A 27,030-nucleotide genomic window follows, 5' to 3' on the forward strand; every position below is an offset into this window, starting at 1 on the left:
TGGCATTTGGGAGTTAGGTGTTAAACACAGCCAAAGAGCAAGAAAGGAAATGATAGTAGTTAATTGAATTAAACCCATTACCTTAGAAGATTTTTAAAAAGCCACCAGCATTTTGAAACGCTGGAATTAGAGATGCCAGTTTACATAAAACATAGTACTTTAATAAGTGTGGGAAGGTGAAATAGAACCCAGAGAGTTTCACAGTTTAATGTGAGAGGCAGGGCTAAAATTAGGACACGTTACAGCCTTTAACCTTGGAAGCAGGCTTTCGGATCTGGGCGGAGGTAGGGAAAGGTGGGGGGGGGGGGGTCCCAGCTAGGAGTAGGGGTGGCTTATCAGAGCTATGTCAGGATCTTTTACAAAATACACCTTCCCCCTCCACTAGGTATATCAGAATGGGTGTGTGTGGGGGTGGGGTGGGGTATGGTATACTTTGAATCCTAGTAGCACGTGTAGCTCTCTTTGGTTACTCTGGTTAGTCACCAACACAAATCACCTATTTCCAGCTACCCTTATGGACACACAACTAAACTACAAGGTCCTGTAAAGAACTTTTTTTTTTTTTTTTTTTTTTTTTTTTTTACAAAAGAAGAAATGTTTCAGAGTCCATTTAAGTCAAGTCCTATGATGGAGATATTTTCAGAGCTCATGAGATCCTCTCCTCACTGAATTAGGATTTCTGGGATAAGGGTACATCAAACTACTAAAAATCTAGTGAGCTTTTACTGGTTTGTCTTTTGTGTGAATTCAGATTGGTAAGAATGAAAAATTAACGTAGCCAAATTCAGTAAGCTCTTTAATTCTGAATAAAGAACAATTTAGGTTAAAGTAAAGGTTTGACCCAATGAAAAATAGATCCAGTGTACCAATAAGGATATATATTTTTCAGATGAAAAGACCCCTGTTTCTCAGAGAGCTTCCATTTTTCCCATGTGCCTTCTTCTCTCCTCCAATTTGTTTCTGCTGTTTATTTTTGTATCAATTAGTGTTGGTTGGTCCCTTAACATTTGAACCATCTTCTTTGTTTATTTTACCATTTTTTCTAAACTACAGTGTTTTTTTTCCAGTTCATCTTAGTCCCCAATTCTTTTGCACATTTATTATGATTTAAAAAAATCTCATGACTGACATCATCTTATTTGCTCAGTTTATTTTTATTTAAATATTTTTAATATTTATTATTTATTTTTGAGAGAGAGAGTATGAGCAGGGAAGGCACAGAGAGAGAGAGAGAGAGAGAGAGAGAGACATAGAATCTGAAGCAGGCTCCAGACTCTTGAGCTGTCAGCACAGAGCCTTAGGTGAGGCTCGAACTCATGAGTTGTGAGATCATGCCCAGAGCCAAAGTTAGACACTTAACCTACTGAGCCACCCAGGTGCCCCTCATTTGCTTAATTTAACTTTTTATGTCCTAGTCTAAGTCACTGCTGTTATGCAGTGTCTGCGGTTGTAATATTCTTTTTATTGACGACACTTATCTCTGAGTCTAGAAGTTCTTTTCCACTAAGAGCCTCCATAGCCCTGGTGGTTAATTCAAACACTTGTTGGTTGAAAATAGACAGCAGACATCTTTTTCCTCCTCCTCCTCCTCCTCCCCCTTCCCCTCTTTCTCCCCCTTTCTCCCCCTTTTCTTCCTCTTCCTCCTCCTCTTCTTCTTCCTCCTCCTCCTCGTCTTCCTCCTCCTCATTTTTTTTTTTTTTTTTTTTTTGAGAGAGAGAGAGAGAGAAAGAGAGCTGAGGTTGGGCAGAGAGAGAGAGGGAGAGGGAGAATCCCAAGCCTGGCACAGAGCCTGATGCAGAGCTCGAACCCACGAATGGTGAGATCATAACCTGAGCTGAAATCAAGAGTCTGACGGACTGAGCCACCAGGCACCTCTTCCTTATTTTTCTTCTAAAGCTGCGAAGTCCAGTAGTAGCTGTGTTCTTTCCTGACCCCACTTGAAATGGTTTTTCAACTCCATGTAGGTCCTTGAATGAAGTGGAAGGCTGGGGGCAGGCTAGCTCTCAACTGTTACTTTTGGTTCTGATAAACCCCACAGTGTGTGTCCTCCTGATGACTGTAACTTTCCCCTTCCCAGACCCGTCTCCGCACTCTGCTAATGCCCATTCGTGTTTGTTTTTTCCTTTCAATTTTTAAAAAATTTGCAAAAGGGAAGCAGTCAGTAACATAATTGTATTACTCGGGTTTTACATGGGTTGTTGCAAGTTTTCTTTTTCTTTTTAAAGTATTTTTATTGTAATATTAAGTTACGTTTTGTTTCTCCCAATTAGTCTATCATGATACTTCCCTCATTTTTTTCCCCTAAAATATTCTGTTTTCATAACCATTTAGCCCGATACCTGGGCAACAAACTAGGTTGTTTTTCTTCCTTTTCTAATTGCTTTGTCTTACCCACAGCTGCCTTATCTGCTCGAGTGAACACCCTTTCCTTTTTTATGGAAGAGAAGGAGCAGAGGTGGGGTGCAGAGACTGGGCCATTTGTGGGCTTGGTGGTTCCAAGTTGAAAGTTGCCACTTGGTGGCGTAAATCTTCCCCAGGGAGTAGGAAGAGGGCTTACCTAAGAGCGAAGGCGTCAATGAGAGCAATAGGTGTGGAACCGAGAGCAGAGACGAGTGCTTCCCTGTGTTAAGGGGCACGTGATGAACAGCTGTGCTCAAACGACACAGAGTCAGTCAAAACCTGCATCTTGTTCGCTACCTGCCAAGTCCTGAAACACCAATTTGGTTTTCCTAGAAACATGACCAAGATGCTATCCATTATTATTTTTGTAAGTTTATTTATTTATTTTGAGAGAGAGACTGCAGGAGAGGCAGAGAGTGGGAGAGAGAGACAGAGAGAGAGAGACAGAGAGAGAGAATCCCAAGCAGGCTCCGCACTGTCAGCACAGAGCCCGATGTGGGGCTTGAACTCACGAACTGTGAGATCATGACCTGAGCCGAAAGCAAGAGTCGGATGCTTAAGTGACTGAGCCATCCAGGTGCCCCGATGCTACTCATTCTTAATTTAATGTAGTACTTTAGAAATTGTCCTTTTTCTTTCTGAATAGATAGAAAAACCTTCAAATCTGCCTTTGCCTAGCATTTGTAAGATTTAAGTAGGTCAATAAAGTACATGCTCGAATGATCTCTACATAACTTTTTCAGAAATTTTTTCTTTTGCTTGGAGGTGCACATTCAGTGCAAAGACATGTGGGGTATTTGCTTCTTACGGGAGCAGCTGTAGGGGAGAGGCCTTCAGTGCACCTGGCTTAGAAACCTGCTGTCACTAGCAGCAGAAGACCTTTTATGTTGGATGTGACGGCTCAGACCTTATGGTGTAAGAAGCCAGTGGAGTATCACATGTCTGTTTTAAGAGACGAAGGTGAGAAATGAGGGATCTGACTTTTCCGAAGCAGGTATGTTCTTTCAGTTCACATTCTGTAAAGACTAGAGATTTCTGTAGCCCTACTTTTGTTTTTAGCTCGCTTACTTGCTGATGACTATGAATTCTGCTAGGTAGGGGTGCCTGGGTGGCTCAGTCAGTTAAGTGTCTGACTCTTGGTTTCCGTTCAGGTCATGATCTCACACGTTTGTGAGTTTCAGCCTGGTGTCGGGTTCCGCACTGACATTGTGGACCCTGCTTGGGATTCTCTCTTTCGTCCCCTCTCTCTGCCCCTCTCTTGCTTTCTCTCAAAAACGAATAAATAAACTTAAAAAGAATTCTGCTACGTATTTTGCAGAAGATGGAGGTGAGTGGAACAGATCGTTGTGAATGGGAATTATTCAGTAAAGTTTGCATCTGTGTTAATGGTACTTTATAACTTCTCAGAGCCGGCAGGCCTCAGCTGAAGGCTTCACCTGGGCTGGCCTTTGTGTGAGAAGCTTGCCTACATTAATAAGACTGAGTTTGGGTTGACAAAAATGTGGGTTTCTTTGCCCTCGTGAAGAATTTTAACTTACATCGGGCTGGAGGTATGAGTGATCACCCTTTTGCTTAAAAAAATAACACAAAACATTTCACAGTTTTAGTGGTAACCCATTCTAATGCCTCCCAGTTCAGAATTCACGAATGATCTTGTTCACGTCTGCCTTAAGTTATTCCTGCTTTCTGTACCGTGTCTCTGCCTCCTCCCAATGACAGCAGGCATGAGCCCATACATAGAAAACTCTCTGTCCTCCACTGGTTTTCTTCTTCTACCTTTGCACCTATCTGTAACTACTTAACGAAGGGCACTTAGCTTCCATTACTAACCCTGTCTTCATAAGTTCTGCTTTCACTGAGGGAACCGAGGCTTTCTCAAGAGATTCTGTTGCCCTCTTAAACAAATTGCATTTGCGGTTAACATTATGATATCAGAGGCCTGAGTCATGAAAATGGTACTGAGAGATGGAAAAGATGTGTCAGTGTCGAGCCATTGGTTCCCAGAAATGGATCTCAATTTTTTGTGCTGTCTGCTCAATAAGCTAAGATTACAAGAACCAGTTCCTACTGAGAGCATCTCTTCTGTGTTTGTACAGATAGCTGTAGGTGTGTATTTTCTTATTGATTGAAATCATCCGTATTCTAAAGTTTGAAGTTTAGAATATATGATATCAAGAGAAACTGAACTAGAACATAGTTTATCTTACAGGTACACTCTAGTTGTTTGCTTTTTTTTTTTTTTACAAGAAAGACTACATGTCTAATGAAAAATATGACCCTTATCTTTCTTCTTCCATGTAGATGAGTCATTTCAATGGTAATCACAAGCCTGAAACTGAGTTTAGATCTTAGGCTGCCTGTGTGTTGCTGTGGCCTTTTGCTGGTGGTGAGGTCCTTGACTGGGTCTCCAGACACATGTTGAAGAGCAGTTAAATTATCCATATGTGAATGTCATCAACAGATTAGGGAATAAATGAGGGGACCTGAGAAAACTGTGAGGAGAAAAAAAGCTATTGGAAAAAAAGAGGAAGGTTAAGAGGAGGGAACAAGGAAAGAAAAGACACAAAAGTGGTCCGTCTGGGGAGAAGAGAGAAGGATCTGCCTTAGACGGGCAGTGCGTGTGCTTTGGAGAATGCACTCTACAGCCAGGTTGCCTAATTTCAATCCAGAGTCCCCATTTATTAGCTCTGTGGCCCTGGGGATGTTCCTTAACCACTTTTTGCCTCAGATTTCTCATCTGGAAAATGAGGCCCATCGTAGGTTAATACATTTGTTAAGAACAGAATCTGGAATGAAATACGGGTTTAGTGAGTATCAGCCATGATTTCTCTTTACTAGCGATGTGTGGATCTGCACTATCCAATATATATGTATATATATGGAGCAAGACTGGAGCAAGAAAATCAAATTTTAGCTTTAGATGAGGAAGGCTGTGGAGCTTGGGCTCACAAGCAGAAAGGGTGTTACACAAAGACAGAGACATCCTTGCAGAATTGAGAGGAGAGTTTCGTCGTACATCCTTAAATTTGCCCTTCATGACCAGGGTGCCTGACACAATGAATTGATTTTTTTATTAATCCCATGAATTTTGTATGAGCACTGTAATTATGACGTTGATGTGTTTGCTAAAAGTTCAGATGTTTTCCGGGCAAACACTTAAATACATTACACAGCCTTTCTTTAAATTTTTTTTTTTTTAAATTTTTTTTTTTCAACGTTTTTTATTTATTTTTGCGACAAAGAGAGACAGAGCATGAACGGGGGAGGGGCAGAGAGAGAGGGAGACACAGAATCTGAAACAGGCTCCAGGCTCCGAGCCATAATCCCAGAGCCTGACGCGGGGCTCGAACTCACGGACCACGAGATCGTGACCTGGCTGAAGTCGGACGCTTAACCGACTGCGCCACCCAGGCGCCCCTTTAAATTTTTTTTTTTAATGTTTATTTTTGAGAGAGAGAGAAAGAGAGTGTGTGTGAGCACGAGTGGGGGAGGGGCAGAGAGAGAGGAAGACACAGAATCTGAATCAGACTCCAGGTTCTGAACTGTCAGCACAGAGTCCGATGTGGGGCTTGAACCCACGAACTGTGAGATCATGACCTGAGCCTAAGTCAGACACTTAACTGACTGAGCCTCCCAGGTGCCCCTACATCCCACAGCCTTTCAATTGCTGTTTCTTTTTTGAATATTGTGAGCATCAAAATATGGCAGTGGTCCGGGCCTCTCTCTACCTCTGAGAAGCCGTCCCAAATCCAAGCTCCATATACATAAACATGAGTTCTTGATGTCTAATGATACATACATTCTTAATTAATTTTTAAGTTCCATTTCTTGTATGGTCTGGAGAATATGTTTGCCTTCCAAAGAAACTTTAAAGAAAGCACACAATGGAGAAGTCCTTGTTTCTGAAAGGAAAGAAGCGTTTGCAAAGTTGAGTTGGTTTGTCCCAAGGTCTTCATGGTGTTGTTGGGAGGAGGTGGGCGTACCTACCCGGAGAGGGTGTCCCAAGGGGCCAGGAGCCGGACTGGCTTCTTGATGTACTCTAGCCCAGACAGACTGCTTGTGGGGAGATTTGGTTCTAGTTTTGGCTTAGCTTGATTTGGCTTTATTCTCCCTTTTCTTGCAGTGAAATACGAGGAGTTATACTGCTTTTCATTCAACCCCAAGCTGGATAAAGAAGAAAGAGAACAGGGCTGGATGCTGATCGATCTCAGCGAAGAATACAAGCGAATGGGCCTCCCTAATAATTATTGGCAGCTCAGCGATGTGAATAGAGACTACCGAGTGAGTGCAGGCATCTAGTGAAATCTAGATGCTTAATCCAAGTGAACTCCTGATTCCCGTGGCTTAGCATGACTGACTTAATCTCCTTTAATTTCTTAGCTCTTTGTAGATATAGATCTGTAGATTTGCAAGTCTCCCCTGGTTATTACCAGCTACATTTCCTACCTGCACCGGAATCAAAAAGTTTGGAAACTTAGAGACCTCCCCCACCCCCCGACACACAAACCCTTCCCCTAATGTTTGAGGAAATGGAAACTCAGAGAAGTCCAGTGGCCTCATGGCCAGGCAGTGGGTGGGAGAGCAGGCCAGGGCCAAGTTCTCCTGTCAGCTCTTTTTATAGTGTGGTGAGTGATTAGTGGGGAAGTCACAGAGACTCTGATGGCAGTCTGGCACCAGCTCCTCTCTGTACTCACTGAACTCTTGATTGGTACACAAGGTCACCAAGAGGCTTCCCTAGAGAAATGTGGCGAGATGTGTCTACGTTTACAGAAAGGCCTATGGAGAGGAAAGGAGGCAGAAGGGGCAGAACCAATGCTGTATTGTCCCTAATGATGGGCTTACAAATCAGTGTTGGTTTCCCTATGACGTTTTTAAATATTTTAAGTAATAAAAGTAGCATAAGAATGTTGCAGAGAATTTATAAAAGAAAAAAGAACATTGCCCTCACATTCTTTTGTTAGGTTTTAAAATTTTACTTCAGATTTTTTTCTCATCTGCATAATTTAATGTCTTTTCTTATATAAGTAATGCATTGAATAATTTAAAATTGGAAAATACATAGGAAAAGGAACTGTTCGAATGTATGTAATGCAAATGGAATCATACAACACATGCCTTGTGTTCTGCTTTTCCTCACACATCATATTGCATTTTCCTGTCAATAAATATATTTTATATAATTTAAAAACATCGTATAACAATTATGTAGTATGACTGTCATATTCTGTCTACCTAATCTCCAATTTTTAGACATTCAGATTATTATTATTTTTCACTATTTAAAAAAAAATTTTTTTAATGTTTATTTATTTTTGAGACAGAGAGAGACAGAGCATGAGCAGGGGAGGGTCAGAGAGAGAGGGAGACACAGAATCTGAAATGGGCTCCAGGCCCTGAGCTGTCAGCACAGAGCCCGACGCGGGGCTCGAACTCACGGACCGTGAGATCATGACCTGAACCGAAGTCGGCCGCTTAACCGACTGAGCCACCCAGGCGCCCCTATTTTTCACTATTTTAAATAACATGGTGAGAACATCCTGGTAGCTATATCTTTGCCCATGTTAAAATTCCTTTTAAAGACAGATTCCTAAAGGTCAAATTTCTGTGTCAAAAACTTTACACAAATTTTTGTACACATTGTCAGCAAGAACTGCAGATTTATATAAATTCTCAGCAGCTGTGTATGAGAAGGCTTGATTTCTTGTGCCCTCACAGGGAAAGAGTTTCGTTCTTAAACAATTTTCTTGACAATTTGATAGTGGGACAAGCAGTTTCTCAATTTAACTGACATGCTTTGATTTCTTGATTGTAGATTTGTATATGCTTCTTGGCCATTTACACCTTATCTCCTGTTAATTGGTTACATTTTTAAAAATTTTTATTGAAGCATCGTTGACGTACAGTGTTATACTAGTTTTTGGTGTGCAGCATAGTCATTTGGCTATTGTACACATTATGTGATGTCCAGCCCGGTAAGTATAGTCACCGCACATCATTACCACAGTATTGTTGACTATATTCCCTTTGCTGCACTTTTCATCTCTGTGACTTATTTATTTTATAGCCGGAAATTTGTTCCTCTTAATCCCTTTCACCTATTTCTCCCATCCTTCCACCTCTCCCCTCTGGAAACCACCAGCTTGCTCTCTGTATTTATGAGTCTATTTCTGTTTTTTGTTTGTTTCTATGTGTGTGTTGATTCGTTTTGTTTTTTATGTTCCACATATAAGTGAAATAATGTGGTATTTGTCCTTCCCTATGTAACTTGTGTTTTACTTAGCAAAATGCCCTCTGGGTTCATTTATGTCACAAATGGCAAGATCGCATTCATTTTTATGGCTGAATAATATTCCTCTGTGTGTGTGTGTGTGTGTGTGTGTGTGTGTGTGTGTACACACACACCACATTTATTCTATTCATTTATCTATTGATGGACGCAAATTGCTTCCATATCTTGGCCATTGTAAGTGATGCTATAATGAACAGAAGGATGTATATGTATTTTTGAATTAGGGTTTTTGTTCTCTTTGGGTAAATACTCAGCAGTAGGATTGCTGGGTCGTATGGTATTTCTATTTTTAATTTTTTAAGAAACTTGCATACTGTTTTCCACAGTGGCTGCAACAATTTACATTTTCACCAACAGTGCACGAAAGTTCCCTTTTCTCTACATCCTTGCCAACACTTGTTATTTTTTGTCTTCTTGATACTAACCATACTGACTGGTGTGAGATGATACCGTTGTGGTTTTGAGCTGCATTTTCTTGATGATTAGTGATGTTGAGCATCCTTTCATGTGTCTCCTGGCCATTTGTGTGTCTTCTTTGGAAAAAAATAGCTATTTAGGTCCTATGCCCATTTTTTTTTCCTGGGATTATTTTGATTTTTTGGTGTTGAGTTGGGTAAATTTTTTACATATTTGGGGTATTAACCTCTTATCATGTATATTATTTGCAAATATCTTCTCCCATTGTTTGTTTTATTGGTGGTTTCCTTTGCTGTGCAGAAGCTTTTTATTTTAGTATAGTTCCAATAGTTTATTATATAAATATAGTAATAATTAGCTATATATATATTTGATTGCTAGCCATAGTAGTAAAAACAGTATGGTCCTGGGACAAAAACAGACACATAGATGAATGCTCTTAAACCTCTCTAAAGTGCCCTCCGGATCACCCTCTGCTCCGGTGCCACTGACTGCAGTCTGGTGTTATCCTTCCCTTGTTTGTGTATAATGTGTCTACATTTGTAAGTAGTAATATGTGGTATTATTTTGTGTGTTTTTAATGCTTTCTACACATGGTATTGTGCTGAATGTCGTTTACTGAAACTTGATATTTCACTCAGCATTGTATTTGTGAGATTCATCTCATTTAATAAACACATCTATAATAGTTACCACATGCCACTGTTCTAAAAAGCCTGACAACTGTTAGCAGTACCATGTGGTAGGTGTTGTTAGTATCCCTGCGTTGCAGATGTAGAAACTCAGGCATAGCCCAGTTAAGTAACTGCCCAAGACCCAGAGAAGTTCAGAAACTGTTGAGACCTTTAGCTCTCATTCATTCATTTTTCACCATTGTATCATATTATATTTTACAACTATACCAGAGTTCTAAAAGTTATTCTTATCCTTGTCTCCTTCTCTCTCTTTCTCTTTTTGTTTATCATCACAAAGCTGTTAACTGGCTAATACATGACTCATGGTTGAGCGTTTCCATCTAGGAGTAGAATTTCTGAGTTAGAGGGTATGTGGATTTTAACATTACTAGATATTGCCAAATTCTTTCCCAAAGTGTGTACGTGGACTTAACAGACCTGATAGCAAGATATACAAGTTCTCACTACTCCACAGACTCACCAACAGTTGGCATTGACATTATTTGGTGATACACCTACTCATTGATCTAGCAGTATTACTTTTGGGAATTTATTGTAAAGAGTTGATAGCATACACACATGATGTACATGGTGATTTATTGAGGCATTGTTTGTAACAGCATATCTTAGAAGAAACTAAAATTTCTTAATAGAGGACCAGTTAAATAATTTTTGTTCTATCCATATAATTAAATTAGTATGTAACCATTAAAAAATGTGGAAGATAGGGGCGCCTGGGTGGCGCAGTCGGTTAAGCGTCCGACTTCAGCCAGGTCACGATCTCGCGGTCCGTGAGTTCGAGCCCCGCGTCAGGCTCTGGGCTGATGGCTCGGAGCCTGGAGCCTGTTTCCGATTCTGTGTCTCCCTCTCTTTCTGCCCCTCCCCTGTTCATGCTCTGTCTCTCTCTGTCCCAAAAATAAATTAAAAAAAAAAAAAAAAAAACGTTGAGAAAAAAATGTGGAAGATATTCATGTACTAATAAGGAAAGATTATTAAAGTATATTGTCAGTTTCAAAAAAGCAAGGCAGAGAAGCACCTGGCTGGCTCAGTCAGTGGAGTGTGTGACTCTTAATCCTGGGGTTATAACTTCAAGGCCCACATTGGGTGTAGAGATTACTTAAAAAATAAAATCTTTTTAAAAAAGCATTAAATATAGTGTGACATCTATTATCTGAAAAAGAGGGAGAAAAATAAGAATATATATTTGTATGTATGCAGTTGCCCCAAAATGGTAACCTGGAGAATAGGTGGGAATGGGGTGAACAGAACACAAGGATATGCACCTTTTTTGTATTGTTTCATGTTTTTAACCATATGAAATCATTAATCAAAAAATTAAATTAAAAAAATGCCAGTGTTATTGGTGTGAAGTTGATATCAGTGTGGTTTTACTTCCATCTTCCACATCACTGACAAGTTTGACCTGACATTTATTGGCAGTTCACGTTGGCTCTCTATGACTTGCCTGTTTGTTGTTTTTGATCCTTTTTTTCCATAAGATTATTTGTCTTTTTCTTATTGAAAAGACGTATGTTAACATTTATAGCTGTTACAAATATCTCCTCTCAGGAGACATTTACATACTCTTCCTGGGGAATCGTTGGGTCCTCAGAAGTTTTGAATTGTCAGTGTTTACTATTTTGTTTCATGTTTCAGCATATTGTTGTTGTGTTGTTTTTTTTTTTTTAAATCCTGGCCTACTTGCTAAACTCTATCCCAGTTTGATCCTGTATAATATCCATAATTACATTTATATTAATTATGGTTATTACGGTTTTCTAGTAAATTTTGATGTGTAGAGGTCAGTTCCTTCCACATAATTCTTCTGATGTCATGAATTTATAGATTATTTGGGATAGAATGGATACGTGATACTGAATTTTCTTCATAATTACATTTAAATCTAACAACCATAATCTTACACCGTGAGTAGACATTTGGGGCTTCTTTGTCTCCATCGCTATGAAATATGTGGCGATGCATTTTTAGCCTTGAAATGAAAGGGAGGAAAATCCCAGTTTAGTAAAGAAAATTGGGTCCCTTTTGAAATTTTTCAAAAATATGACACGCCCTTGAGTGAGGAAGAAAATGAATCTAGGCTGCATCTTGTGGAATAATATTTTCTTGGAGACACAAGTTCTTCCTATTTTTGAAGAGATTTCCTTCTAGAACTAGTAGCACAAACATGACTCATATTTAGTCACTTATGTCCTACGTGTGGAGACTGCAAAACTCGAGTTAGTCAGCATTTCTTTTCAAAAGTAACATGCAGCAAACCCACACTAACAACCGAAGGATTGTGTTGAAGCAGAAAAGGTGAAAACCTAGGGGATTTTCTGATTTTACTAATATGATGGAAATAGTGAGAAAGACGATGTGCCCTTCTCTGTTACCAACTTAGAAATATAATAAAGGTTGCTTCAAACACTTTCTGACTCACAGCCCATTGAGAAAGTTGTGGCATCATGCATTACTTTGTTTTCACCTCATAGTTGAGAAAATGTTGACTTCTTCCTCCCTTCTTTTACAAGAGTTATGTCTTTCTTCTTAGAAAGAAACAGGTTCAGAACCTGTGCTGCCCTTTTCTGTGTGTGTGATGTTTTGAGACTAATTACCACCACCACCACCATCATCCTCATCATCAACTCTGTCATCATTCCTATGAGTCCTCTTTATAAGACTTGCCTGTGATAGTCTAACTCTAAAGTGAAGATTTCCCTTTGTATGTAACTCCTGAAATTGTCTTTCTTAAATAAAAGAATTATCGTTCACTACTTAGGTTAAAATTTTCACCTGTTTCTCTTGGAATAAAATTTAAAATAGAGTAGGAACCAGTAATTTGCAATCTTGTCGATTTCCATTTTCTACAGCTATATTTTGTGTGCTACATATTTTTTTATTATATTTATATGTAAATTGTTTTAGGCAACTCACACCCTCCTTCTCCCCTAATATTATATCATAAATTCCTTGAAATAAATTTTAGATACTAAATGTTTAAGAAGAAAGCTGTCTGTATAGATACAAGGCTCTGGCAACTAACTCTCCAAAGTGCTCAACTGAGTGGTCCTCCATAGATACAGAGGTCTAATCAAGACATCTCGGATGGCATCTCAGGTGGATACTACCTTGCAATGGTAAATGAATTGACTGCAAGATTATAACTGGGTCAAAAGAGATGAACTTTCCTGGGAATGCGAAGTCCTTGAAGCCAGTAGCTCTTTTGTTATTCATTACTGCCCCAGCACCTAACATAATGCCTGGCACGCATTAAGTATTCAGTAGACAACAATATCATACTAAAATCATCAACATTGTACTATAATCATCAAACTTGCTAAGTAGGAGACTAGAACTTAATAATCCCAACCACTGAAAAGAAATGATATTCATGTAACGTGATAGAGGTGCTGATTATCACTACAGTGGCAGTCATATTACTGTATATAAATGTATCAAATTAACATGTGTACACCTTAAATTACACAATGGTATATGTCAAATATATATATATTTAAACTAGTTGAATGAGTGAAACAATTATCCAAAGAGATTTTCTGGGCAAGGCTAAAAAACCAAGATAGGCAGGCACTCTTGGCAGGCTAATTTATTTAGTGGAGGACAAAGAAAATCATTTCCTTATTAATAAAAAAAAAAGTATGCAGAAATGATTTTAACTTATTCTGCCTTCATTGGCTTAAGCAGCTAATGTAAAGAAAGAAAATTCAGAAGAAAAGCTTTTGTACTTTTCTGAACTCCCATTCTCTCTGAATTTTCCTACGTAATTTTCCAAACCAGACAAAATTTGGGGACGTGCATTGATTAGTTTCAGAATTTGGTAGCCTAAATTGCACCATGCTGTGCATTATTCATTGTCAGAATTTTTACTATGACTGTGTGAGCTTATTGCAAAAATGAGAGTGGTCAGTGCTATCCATGACTGTTTTTTAAATTTCTCCGTGAAAGTGCCATCTGCTTTCATGAATGCAGGGTGGATTCACTTTTTTTTCCAGCTTGGTTAAGAATTTGTATCTTGAAACTTGAGCTAATAGACACCACGAGTCTGACTTTTTTCCAAAGGTATTTTAGCTTCTCTTAGAGCTCCCCATGCAAGAGCTTATCAGAATGTCCATATTTCAGTTCTTAACCTTGAACTCTTTTTCACCTCGACTCAGTACTCTGGGGGAAGCAGGAGCCCCTGTAAATGGCATTGATGTGTCCCTAGAGGGGAGGCCATGACCACCACTGACTGGGTTGAGGTGTTAAGCTCTTGGTGCTTGCTCATGCTAACCAAAAAGGTCTACGTTGCCTTCACTGTGGAGAGGGAGGGCCCAGGTCTTCTTAAAGGGCAGGAAAGTTTTTCCTGCTCTTCTGGTGAAGAAAGAGGACCCGGAGTGGATAGCAAATGGTCAGGTCCCTAAGTAGATTGGGTCCAGGAGTATTAAGGACAGTGAGTTCTGGGTGTTTATCTCTCCTTTGGTCCTACACCAGGTATGGTGCAATAAAGGCTCCAGCATGACACAAGCTGGGCATCCTTTGGCTGTGGGAGGCCACAAGAGGACCTGACAGGAGCTCCACGGTTCCTAGCTCACCTCTTTGTTACTCAGAAAGCCTGTGTGTAATAGGCATGTTGAGAAATCTCACCTATTACTTCCTTATTTAATTTAATCATAACTTTGCAATTCCTTAGTGTTGTATAGTGAAGAAAGTAGGTGATTCCTGCCTTACTGAAAACCTCCCAATTTCCTATTTAAAACTTATTTTAAGGAAATGTAAGTCTGGTACAACGATTACATGTCTCTTGAACTTCAAGCTAGCGGGTGTGTCCTGTCTAGTGACATTCTAGCCGACTGACTGAAGAGAGGTGCAGATGCCAGATTTGCATGGGGAGGAGGGTGTAGTGTCTTGTGGTAGTAATTCCAGTAAGAACCCTCTGCGTCCAGCTAGGTTGGACCATCTATTCTTGGGGCAAGATTTTCCTCCAGAGTATCAGTGTTCCCGGTACGGGATTTCCTCCGGAGTGTCAGTGCTGGAGCCTTGAAGTCTCTGAAGTCGTTAATAATCTTCCCTGAAATGTCTTTGGCTCAATGGTGAAATTACACTTGGAGTCTGAGAATGTCACTTTTGTGGTCCTTTTATCTCCTGCTCACTGTCGTGCACCAGTGTGGTAACAAAGACAGTGGAGGCAGGTCGGGGTGGGGAGGTACCATCACAGGACGATTTTCATGAGCTGTGGAGAGGAGGCTTGGCTCTTGCTTGGGGTGGGTTTCTGTTGCCTTCAGTTCCATCTTTGTAGAGGAGTGAGTGTGGGCTGGAGGTAGACCGAGGACAGGCAGCTAATGCATTTCCCTGTTGTTACTGCTCCTTGAGGACTCTTGAAATGACCAAGAAGAAGGTGCTTGACTTCTGGAAAATAGCAGCCACTTTGGCAAAATCCAGGGAAATGCCATCTAGGCGATCTTCACATTGAAAAAAGATCGACTGGCTGATGTCAAAGCGAAATACATACTGAGCCACACGTCAGCGATTACTGTTGCTACCTCTAACATTTTTGTTAGACCTAGTGGTTTATAAAGTGCTTTGTCGTGGGTGTTACCTGAGTTGATCCTTACATCGACCTGTCGGGTATTATTTCTCTGTGTCATCAGTTTCAGAGGTCAGTGTAGTTTGACATTCCTGAAGGTCATGAAATTGGCAAATTGAAGCTACGTTCTGAAATGCTGATTCTGACTGAATCACGAGATCATTCCAAGGCTCCAGAGTTTACACTGTGGGAATCACCACTAGTGATGGGCAGAAAGAATAAAATCATTTCTTACCATCTGTAAAATCAACATGTAAGAAACAGAAGTAAAGCTGTTAAATTGTGTGGTACCAAGTCAGATCTAGAGAGTTACCCGAGCTGGAAGTGCAGGGAGGAAATTTCTTGAAGGAGGTGGAGTTGGGTTGTCCCTCGAGAATGGAGGAGATTTGGGAAAACCCAACGGAAGAAGTTTCTAGGGAGGGCACTGGCTGGACTGCTTTCTTGGAGGCAGGAGTGCACATGTTGTGTGCTGGGGACAGAGAAATGGCCCCGGGGGCTCACCCCTGGTGCTTGCCTCCCACTGTCAGGCTATCTTTCACTCAAAACAGGTAGCGAAATTGTTTTCAGCTACCAGGATGCCGAATTATAATTTGTCCCTTCTTGAGGTGAGAAATGCCCACCTGTTCCGAACTGTCTTGCTGCTCACAGTGCCCGTAGACAGAACGGGCAGTGCACAAGGACAGGTTGCTAAAGAGTGTTTGCTTCTCTTTGTGAGGATTTCATGGAATCACCAGCTCTTCATTTCTCCAAAGTAGCTGTTGGTAACTCGGTTAAGAAAATGTATACGCGCAATGTATAAGTATGCTGAATGGGATTTCTTGTGGCAGTTCACAAAGCATTACTGGATTGCCTAAAAATTCCCCTTGTGTTTTCCGTGACAGGTTTGTGATTCTTACCCTACTGAACTGTATGTTCCCAAATCGGCCACAGCACACATCATCGTGGGGAGTTCCAAATTCCGGAGCAGACGGCGATTTCCTGCCCTTTCTTACTACTATAGAGATAACCACGTAAGTCTCAAGGCATGCTTTTGTTTTATGCTTTGCTTTTCTTGTTTTATCATAAACAGGCACTCTCTAGCAGTGTTCTGCTGTGTGCGTGTGTGTTTGGGTTCTTAAAGGGATGTGGATATTGCTGTATGTGGCATGACACAACACAACTATGCTTGAACTCTTACCTTATGTAGAAGTCGACCTTTCATGTTTATTTGATAATAAAGTAATGGGGATACAGTCAGAAAACAGTTAAATGTAATCATTCAAGTGAGTTCCTATCCTTTTTTTTTTAATTAAAAAATTTTTTTTGTTAATGTTTTTATTTATTTTTGAGACAGAGAGAGACAGAGCTTGAGCAGGGGAGGGGCAGAGAGAGAGGGAGGCACAGAATCCGAAGCAGGCTCCAGGCTCTGAGCTGTCAACACAGAGCCCGATGTGGGGCTTGAACTCAGACCACAAGATCATGACCTGAGCCGAAGTCGGATGCTCAACCAACTGAGCCACCCAGGTGCCCCAACCTGTCCTTTTCTAAGTGGTCACCTCGGACAGCTCTGTGCTTATTCCAACAGTGCTGGAGATCCTTCAAAACACCTGCTTTAGAAAAGCTCCCGGAATCCATGGCACCTTCTTTTTTTAATGGCACACTTTTTTGAGTGTCCTCTGCATAAGATATCTTTGTTTATGGAGAATGGGTTTTATTTTTAAAATATTGTTTATAAAAGCTAGGATTTGATTTGTCTGCAGCTAACAGAGACTCTAAGTAAACACTGCATTAAACAAGATAGAACTTTTTTTTTCCTCTCACATAACACTCCAGAGGTGGGCAGTCTAGGCCTGGAATCCTGTTCTCCACTACTCAGCCCGCAGGGACCCAAGCTCCTTGCACCCTTCTGGTCTGCCTTTCCGAGTCTTTGGCGCAAATTGAGGGACATAGTAGATGACTTAGTAGCAGCCATCACTTCCGCACAGCAGCAGGTGGAGGAGGGCTAATGAGCCCTCACAGCTTTCTGAGGAAGCCTCCGGAAACTGCCATGAGACTTCTGCTCACACAAGTGATGAACTTCACAGGGCAGGCAAGAAAATGCAGTCTTAAGGGTAACCGTGGAAACAGCTAAAACTTGTGGTTCCATTTCTGTGAAGGACAGGAAAACAAAAACAGGAGTCCACAATGGCCCTTGCCACACATTTCAGGAATTACTTGACCTTAGCCAGGTGAAAAGTTTGGTTTTCAAGCTAGATGTTATAGTTGTCGATTGAAAGCCAAGTTAATAGCCATAAATAATTGTAACAGATGTCTGTGAGTGTGTATGCACATGCATGTACCGATGGGCAGGGGGGTCGGGTAGGGGCTGTGTCTGATTCTAGAAGGAGGTTTCCAAAAATACCGTGAACAATGCCATCTTCTTCAGGGTAAGCATACAGCCTTCTGTGTCGCCTGCTTTGGAGGAAAATGTTCATTTAGCAGTGTAATTTCCATTAATTGGAAGGATATAAATGGTCTTATTTTTCGTTAAACTCACTGCTCTGAAATGGGGTCTAAAAAAGGCAAGGATAGTATTAATGTTCTGTATTACTTGACTCCAACTATATTTAAGCCTACACAGAACTGGAACAGGTACTGAAAGTCAAATAAAGATAGGAATTTCTTTAAAAAAAAACCATGATGGAATGAATAGGGAATTTCATGACATTGTATTTGAAATTAGGATACCAGTAGCATTGGCACTTTTTGGAGCATCCATTCGTAAAGAAGTAAGAGAGGGAGGATCTTTTATTCTTTTATTGTTGTTTAGAGGTAAGGGTGGGCTGGGTATTTAAAAAGTGAGCCCAGGGGCGCCTGGGTGGCTCAATGGGTTGAGCGTCCGACTTCGGCTCAGGTCATGATCTCATGGTTCATGAGTTCGAGTCCTGTGTTGGGCTCTGTGCTGACAGCTCAGAGCCTAGAGCCAGCTTCAGATTCTGTGTCTCCCCCTCTCTCTGCCCCTCCCCCGCTCACTCTGTCTCTCTCAAAAATAAAAACATTTAAAAAATTTAAAGTGAGCATAGTATCCATCCTACTGCCTTTCCTTCTGTTTTGATATTCTTGAGAAAAGGATTTTTTTTTTTTTTTTTGGTCACTGTGAGTATTGCAAAGGGCAAGTGTGTGCTGTCTCAGAATGGGTTAGAAGTTTTAGCAATTAGAGCTCAGAGGCCAGCCTCTTCACCTGCTGACCTCAGATTCTCATAGTTCCATTGCTGCTCTTGTGTGCCATTCGTTCTTTGATCTCCAGGCTTGAAAATGAATCATAACAGCCATCAGTTATAGTTTAAAATAATTGATTTCTTGTATTTAGAACTTCAAGGAAGACAATACTTCATGTTTTAGCTCTTCTTACAAAGTAAGGAACAGAGACGTGTTTCTTTTTTTTATATAAGTTTTTTTGTTTACTTTTGAGAGAGAGAGAGAGACAGAGAGAGAGTGCACAAGCATGGAGGAGGGGCAGAGATGGAGACAAAATCCTAAGCAGGCTCTGCGCTGTCAGCACAAAGCCCGATGTGGGGCTTGAACCCATGAGCCGTGACATCATGACCTGAGCCGAAGTCCAATCTTCAGCTGACCGAGCCACCCAGGCACCCCACAGAGATGTGTTTCTAAGCGTTGTTGATGAGCTGGTTTCTGCAGGGAAATACTTAGTGTGCCCTTACATGCATACCCACTCTCCCACCCCCATGAATTAACTCTCTGCTGCAGGTAGCATTATGATCCATTTTGTTTTTTATAACATTTGGGTTTTAATATCAAAGTTAACTGTGTAAATCCTTCTGATGCAACCAGGGATTTTTATAAAGGGAAATATGATCGGGGTGGATTTCTGTGGTTAAATGGAAGATGTTTGAGATAACAAAGCAGCAGTTCATGCTGTCGTTGCTTAGGAAAACTCATACCTAAACCAGGCAGTCTTCCATGCAAAGTAAACAGATAGAAATCGTGTAAATGGTGTAAATGTGCTGATCTTTCTTTCTTCCCTTTTGTGGTTTCAGACTTTATAGACTTAAGAATGTGTATTTCTGGGGTGCCTGAGTGGCTTAGTTGGTTAAGTGCTGACTTCGGCTCAGGTCATGATCTCATGGTTCATGGGTTCGAGCCCTGTGTCAGGCTCTCTGCTGACAGCTCAGAGCCTGGAGCCTGCTTTGGATTTTTGGTTTCCCTCTTTCTCTGCCCCTACCCTGCTTGCTCTCTTTCTCTGTCTCTCAAAAATGAATAAACATTAAAAAAAAAAAAAGAATATGTATTCCTACCCCAATAAAACTTATGCTTGTGAATAAGAATATCGTATTCTTTAGTTAAACTGCTATTTCCCACATATCCTTTTGTTACCAAACAGACACTTCTGATGGAGAGGTGGCTTGGCTAATGTGGGGTGTGGGACCCGAAAGTTAGGTTAAGAGAAGCTTGGAGTGCACATCATTGCATGAACTAGAAGTCCTGTGGAGAATCCTTTGATAGAAATGCCTCTGCTGAGGGTACATAATTCCTTTTGCATCAGTTTTTATCATATGTGGTGTTAAAATCATATCCTATTCACTTGTTGGTGAGATTAGGACTCCTGCCCTAGGGCTCCAGAGAAGGCTGAGCCCATGACACCCGACACCAGACAAATGAAGTTGTCAGCAGTGTATTTGTTGTGCACCCTCACTTCCCAGGAGGGGAGGACATGGCTGCCATACAGGCCATGCAGGGCTGCACTCAGGAATAGAGGGAACCAGGAGGGATTGTGGGAGTCGGGCTTTGTAGTACCAAGAGGGTGAGGTGACCTCAGGTTCCTGCGAGGATGTGATTGGCTTGGTTAATTCCATGGGCTGGCAGGTGCCTGAAACCCTCAGCTCAGACTTGAGCAGGAGCTACATCTGGTCCATAGGGAGAATTGTCCAGCCAGGGAGCTTTGTCCATAGGAGCAGATGTAAAGGGGAGCTGGCCCTCCCAATTTTACCAGATGTCACAGGCAGTGCAGAATAATACTTTTAGGCCTTGAACTGCATATGGGTTATATAAAGCCATCCAGACTCCCTTTGGGTATCAAACTATTAACAGCTTTGTACATAACAATGAGAGATATATAAATTATAAATGTCACTTACGTTCAGAAGCCTGTGCCTGTTTGTTATTTACCAGCCCTTAGAATTGCTGTATCCTTTGTTCTTTCTTATTAAATGTTTTAATTATTTTTAAGAAAGCAGTTGTGCTTTAAATTGTGACTAAGGTGGTCTCCTAATTTCACAGCACAGATGTCTGGGAAACTCTGCAAGATTCCCAAAGAGGTGATTTCCCGTAAGAAAAATACAGACCGTCTTTCCTCCTTTTATAACTAATAGTTCTTGAAACTCACTATGTCTTAGGCACAGTTCTAAGAATGTTATATACTTCATCACACTCTGTAGTTTTTCTATTATTTTCCTCATATTATAGATGAGAAAACCCAGGTTCAAAGACAATAGGTCAGTTAGCCAAGATTAGATAGTGAGTGAGAGCAAACCATGGATTAAAAGCCAGACCTTCCTGAATGCTGCATCTTAATTCTCTATCATGCTTCCTGACTTATGATTTTGTCATGTTATATTATTTTGGCTAAGAATCCCAGATCAGAAAATATTATGCCTGGATGCAGTGTCTGGCTTCCCTAATTATTAGCTATAATTAGCCCTAATTATTGACAGCGAGTAGTAAGTTACTTCCCTTCTCTGTGCCTTGGTTGCCTCATTTATAAAATGGAGCAAGTCATAGATGTTATTGCATATGGTAGTTGAGAAGATAAAAATATGACAAAGGCTTTGTGATAGTGCTGCCATATAGCACACATTCAGAAAATGTTGGATATTTTAATTATTAGTAGCGTTGTAAATGAGGGGCTCATGACAGTTTACCATGGAAGAGCTTTACCTCTGCTCTCAGATGGGTGACATCAGTAAGAAAGGCCACCAGCGAATGGTAATAGTCTGTCACCAGTGTGACTGTCTGGGGCGTGGACAGGGCGAACAGAAGCACTGTAAGACTACTTACTGTGCCACACAAAATTGGTGACTGTATGTTCCCTCTGACGCGGGGAAGAACTCTGTGTGGAGCATGTCTATGGGTTATTAAGAAAATATAACTATGAAATATTAAAGTACAGTTGGTTTAATGGGTTTAATATATCTGGTTTAATTTATTGGCCACATTTCATGGTGTAACTCTGCTCTGACTTAACCCTTCACTTAAAACTAGCGGCTGTCAGCCTGCAGGTCATTGTCATTCCCTGGTTTCATTTCACAATGGAAGTCCCACTTGCTCAGTGAGCGTAGGTGTGGTATGTGCGTTCTCACCAGGTAAATGTGTCTCCTTCCCCTCTAACTCTTCTGATAGTCGAAGAAATTGCCTGGTGGTAGCTGCCTTCACTAGTACTTCTTTAACCCAGATGAAGCTCTAGATCGAATTGTTCTCTTACCCGCCAGAATTCCCTCAGGGCAGCAGGGCAAGCCCTGACCCCCCGAAGAGCAGAAGAAATAGAAAGAACCCCCGGGTAAAGCCCCAAGAAAGCCCTCGGTGGCCCTTATCTTTCTATCCATCGGATGTTGCTTGTCTTTTGTCACCCAGCCCGCCTTTGGTCCCTGCCCTGCTTCACCTCTCTCCCGGACCAAGCCCTTGCCGGCCATCCCCATCCGTGTTCAGGCCCTCCGTCCCTCTCTTCTCCAGCTGCAGGTGCACTTCTGCCAACAGCTCAAGAGTTGTGCAACTCTGGAGAAGCTCTGCCGCCCCTTTGCTTTGCTTGCCACCGTCCCATGCCCTTCGCTCCTGAATTCTGAACCTGGCTGCTGGGCTCAGAGTTCTTCACCCACCTCGGTGATTGCCCCTTGCTGTCACAGACTGCAACTGGAACTCTCTGGCAGTTGTCCGGTTATGTGTCTGGCTGTGGTGTGGTTCTCGGTCTTGTCAGCAGGTCCTCAGCTGCAATGGTGTAGGTGGTGTAAATGGTGTAGATGGTGTAGGTGGCGTAGATGGTGTAGGTAGTGTAGATGGTGTTGATGGTGTAGGTGGTGTAGGTGGTGTTGATGGTGTAGGTGGTGTAAGTGGTATAGGTGGAGTTGATGGTGTAGGTGGTGTGGTGTAGATGGTGTAGGTGGTGTTGATGGTGTAGGTGGTGTAGATGGTGTAGATGGTGTTAATGGTGAGGATGATGTAGGTGATGTGGGTGTTGTTGATGGTGTAGGTGGTGTAGATGGTGTAGGTGGTGTTGATGGTGTAGGTGGTGTGGTGTAGATGGTGTAGGTGGTGTAGGTGGTGTAGATGGTGTAGGTGGTGTTAATGGTGAGGATGATGTAGGTGATGTGGGTGTTGTTGATGGTGTAGGTGGTGTAGATGGTGTAGGTGGTGTTAATGGTGAGGATGATGTAGGTGTTGTAGGTGTTGTTGATGTGTAGGTGGTGTAGATAGTGTAGATATTGTAGGTGGTGTAGGTGATATAGGTGGTGTAGGTAGTGTAGATGGTGTTGATGGTGTAGGTGGTGTTGATGGTGTAGGTGGTGTTGATGGTGTAGGTGGTGTTGATGGTGTAGGTGGTGTAAGTGGTATAGGTGGTGTAAGTGGTATAGGTGGTGTTGATGGTGTAGGTGGTGTGGTGTAGATGGTGTAGGTGGTGTTGATGGTGTAGGTGGTGTAGATGGTGTAGGTGGTGTTAATGGTGAGGATGATGTAGGTGATGTGGGTGTTGTTGATGGTGTAGGTGGTGTAGATGGTGTAGGTGGTGTTGATGGTGTAGGTGGTGTTGATGGTGTAGGTGGTGTAGGTGGTGTTAATGGTGAGGATGATGTAGGTGTTGGAGGTGTTGTTGATGGTGTAGGTGGTGTAGGTGGTGTAGATAGTGTAGATGTTGTAGGTGGTGTAGGTGATATAGGTGGTGGAGGTAGATGGTGTTGATGGTGTAGGTGGTGTTGATGGTGTAGGTGGTGTGGTATAGATGGTGCAGATGGTGTTGATGGTGTAGGTGGTGTAGATGGTGTAGGTGGTGTAGATGGTGTAGGTGGTGTTGATGGTGTAGGTGGTGTTGATGGTGCAGGTGGTGTAGATGGTGTAGGTGGTGTTAATGGTGAGGATGATGTAGGTGGTGTAGGTGTTGTTGATGGTGTAGGTGGTGTAGATGGTGTAGATAGTGTAGATGGTGTAGGTGGTGGTGATGGTGTAGGTAGTGAGAAACATTCCCGCCTTCTCCAATGAGGACCACCAAAGCTTCCTGGTCTTCCTGGGAAACCCAAACCCTCACTGAGTGTTCCTGGGTTGAATATTAGGGACACGTAGGCTGTGCTTGGACTCAGAGCTGGGTTGTCCCTTCAGGGGTAGAGACTTGAAGTGCAGGTGCCCCGAGTGGACTCTGCCATGACTCTCTTTGGTGAGTTTCCCCTGCTTAGCCTGCCCGCCTGGAGCTAGAGGGTTCTCTTCCTCCCTGACCACCACGCCCTCCATCCTCTTACCCAGTGGGCTCGCAGCCTCAGTGTAGGTTCTTGGAGAGTCATTCCTTTATTTTAAATGTTAACATCTAAGTCCGCAAAAAATACTTTGCCACAGAAGCATAAGTTTTATAGCTATGAGGTTGTATCCGTGCTCACCTAATAATGCAGGGAAAGTTTCGTGCTGTTGTCTTTGTTGTCTGGTGATACGGTTTACTCTGTCAGAATCACAGAATTGGGAAATTGTAGAATAGAACGCAGGCCGATTCCAGAGAAGCCCCCTGCTTCTCTCACACCGGGGCCATTGGGGTGTATGCCTGCTGACCTTAGGTGCCCGAGCTACCAGCTGCCTGGGCTTTCCTCATAGTGAAAACATTCCCATTTAGCATTAGAGTTGGGTTTTGGTATCTGTTTCTAAATGAGCTGATAAAAAATTTGGAAAGCATTACAAAATAACTTGTTTTTAACTAGTCTTGCTATTAGCAAGTATCCTGTAAATTTTAGGAGAATAGTTATTTATTTTGTATTGCTACCTTCAAGAAAATAATACCTGTGGAAAGGAAAATAAGCTATTTATTTATTTTTAATTTTTTTTAACGTTCATTCATTTTTGAGAGACAGAGAGAGAGATAGAATGTGAGCAGGGGAGGGGCAGAGAGAGGGAGACACAGAATCTGAAGCAGGCTCCAGGCTCCGAGCTGTCAGCACAGAGCCCGACACAGGGCTCAAACCCACGAACCGTGAGCTCATGACCTGAACCAAAGTTGGACGTTTACCTGACTGAGGCACCCAGGCACCCTGAAAGTAGGCTACTTAGATGGCTTTACATTTCATCAGTTAGGTCCTATCTCAACATCCATGCACACTCCTAATTTCTTACACTGAGAAACTTTGCACTGTTTGCCCTTGTTGTGGTTTCTTTGGCCTGCATTAAAAAGAAACCAAGCTGGATTTTTGGAAGGCATTCAGACACTTCTACAAGCTGGCGTGGGGTGTAAGTGAGCCCGGGGCTCGTGGTTGGGGACACAGTCTGCAGCTGTCCGTGGGAACAGTGGCGCGCTTTCTGATGCTGTGGCCGCGGCCTCTCCCCTCAGGCCTCCATCTGTCGGAGCAGCCAGCCTCTGTCCGGCTTCAGTGCCCGCTGCCTGGAGGACGAGCAGATGCTTCAGGCCATCAGGAAAGCCAATCCAGGAAGTGACTTCATTTACGTCGTGGACACTCGGCCCAAGGTAAGTGTCGCTGTTCCGTCCCGATGCATGTCTTTGCAGCTCTGAAGCCTGAAACTGGAGACGAGGCAGAGCCAAGGAAATGGACGGCCATCCCCCACTCAGGGCGCTTCATCTGCAAAGGGGCTGTTCCTCTTTGGCCACCCCACTCGGCCCCGTGTTTCTTCCTGGGTGAGTGTTTTTCCGCCTGTGAGTTTCCTCATCACGTCAGGTACTTTTGATAGTTCCCCTGCTGCTAGGAATGTGCTGGGTATACAGTATACACAACACATGAGTGTGGTTTAATTTTGGAGCTTGCTCTCCTAAATACACCAAATTATTATTATTAAAAAATTTTTTTTAATGTTTTTTTTTTTTAATTTTTAAAATTTATTTTGAGAGAGAGAGAGAGAGTGCACAGGCACGGGAGGGAGAGAGGGAGACACAGAATCCAAAGCAGGCTCCAGGCTCCGTGCTGTCAGCACAGATCCTGACGCGGGGCTTGAACCCACAAGCCGTGAGGTCATGACCTGAGCTGAAGTCAGACGCTCAACTGACTGAGCCACCCAGGCGCCCCAATGTTTATTATTATTATCTTTTTTTTTTCAATTTTTTTTAACGTTTATTTATTTTTGAGACAGAGAGAGACAAAGCATGAACAGGGGAGGGTCAGAGAGAGGGAGACACAGAATCTGAAACAGGCTCCAGGCTCCGAGCTGTCAGCACAGAGCCGGACGCGGGGCTCGAACTCATTGACCGCGAGATCGTGACCTGAGCCGAAGTCGGCCACTTAACCGACTGAGCCACCCAGGCGCCCCTATTATTATCTTTTTTTGAGAGAGAGGGAGGGGCAGAGAGAGAGGGGCACAGAGGATCCCAAGTGGGCTCCACACTGACAGCAGAAAGCCTGATGTGGGGCGTGAACTCCTGAACCAAAATGGGAGATCGTGACCTGAGCCGAAGTTGGATGCTTAACTGAGCCACCCAGGAACCCCTACCAAATTATTTTTTTCACTTGTTTCTAAAATGACCTTTTTTTCTCTGACAGTGAATTACTGTGGCTCTCCCACAGTTCAATTTTTGTGAGGTGTTCAGCTGTACTATTTCAGATTCACCTTGCAGCAATCTGTATCTGTGACTTGGAAAGATTTACAGTATATAATGTCAAGTGAATGAAAAAGTCACAAAATAGTATGCATGCTCTTTTGTTCATGTAAAAGAAATTACAGGTTTATGAAAATAGAAAGAGATCTGGAAGGATACGTGGCAACCTGTTAAAATTCCATAGAGAAGGGTGGATTTGGGGAGGTAGAGAACTTTCTACATGTCTCTTATTTGTAAATACTATTTAATTATGCATGTATTCATGTACCAATTTTATAATTTAATCAGATGGTCAACAAGAAATCTAGTGGTCGAGGGATAAGCCAAGTCCATCTTGCAGGGTATCTCGATACCACACAGGTTTCCTTTTTTTTTTTTTTATGCCTGTTAGCATTAGGTCCAATTTAATTTCCAATTTCATGGCCTAGACCCATTTCTTTGTAAACCAGTCAACAACAGGAGTCCTCAGTGGGATGTGCCAGTGAATATATGGAAACAAAATCACCTACAACTACATGAAACATATAGGACAAAATGAGATGACCAAACAAAATGACCTTAATCAACATTTTTGTCATTATAACTTCTTGCCAGTAATGAAAATGTACATGTGCCTATGCCTGAGGAGAGAGTAGTACATGTGGCCCATGCTCCACATGGGTGTGGAAAGGTGTTCAAGATCTAGTATGCGACAAGAGTGAGATACACAAATATGTATGATGTCATCCCATTTATGTAATAATAATTGTAAACATTATATATTATTCTATACATTGAAAAAATGTGAGGGTATGTATGCCAAGCCATTAACAGTGGTTTTTCCTGTGGGGAAAGAGGAGGATTTTCAGAACTTTTTTACCTCATAAATGATAGTTTGAAGATTGTTGTCATCATGAAAAGGTTA

General features: G+C 42.0%; 1 protein-coding gene across 2 annotated transcripts in view; it reads left to right on the forward strand.

Annotated features, from left to right (window-relative positions):
* Nucleotides 1–27,030, forward strand: part of MTMR7 (myotubularin related protein 7) — a 126,438-nt gene that overhangs the window by 62,743 nt on the left and 36,665 nt on the right. For both annotated transcript variants that reach the window (XM_019466735.2, XM_019466736.2), the window contains 3 exons: nucleotides 6,524–6,681; nucleotides 16,246–16,374; nucleotides 24,912–25,046. In XM_019466735.2, the coding sequence (XP_019322280.1) occupies nucleotides 6,524–6,681; nucleotides 16,246–16,374; nucleotides 24,912–25,046 (422 nt within the window). The remainder of the gene's footprint in view (nucleotides 1–6,523; nucleotides 6,682–16,245; nucleotides 16,375–24,911; nucleotides 25,047–27,030) is intronic.

This window comes from Panthera pardus, unplaced genomic scaffold (assembly GCF_024362965.1).
Source record: "Panthera pardus isolate Hobbes unplaced genomic scaffold, ASM2436296v1 HiC_scaffold_13, whole genome shotgun sequence".
Classification (NCBI taxonomy): Eukaryota; Metazoa; Chordata; class Mammalia; order Carnivora; family Felidae; genus Panthera; species Panthera pardus.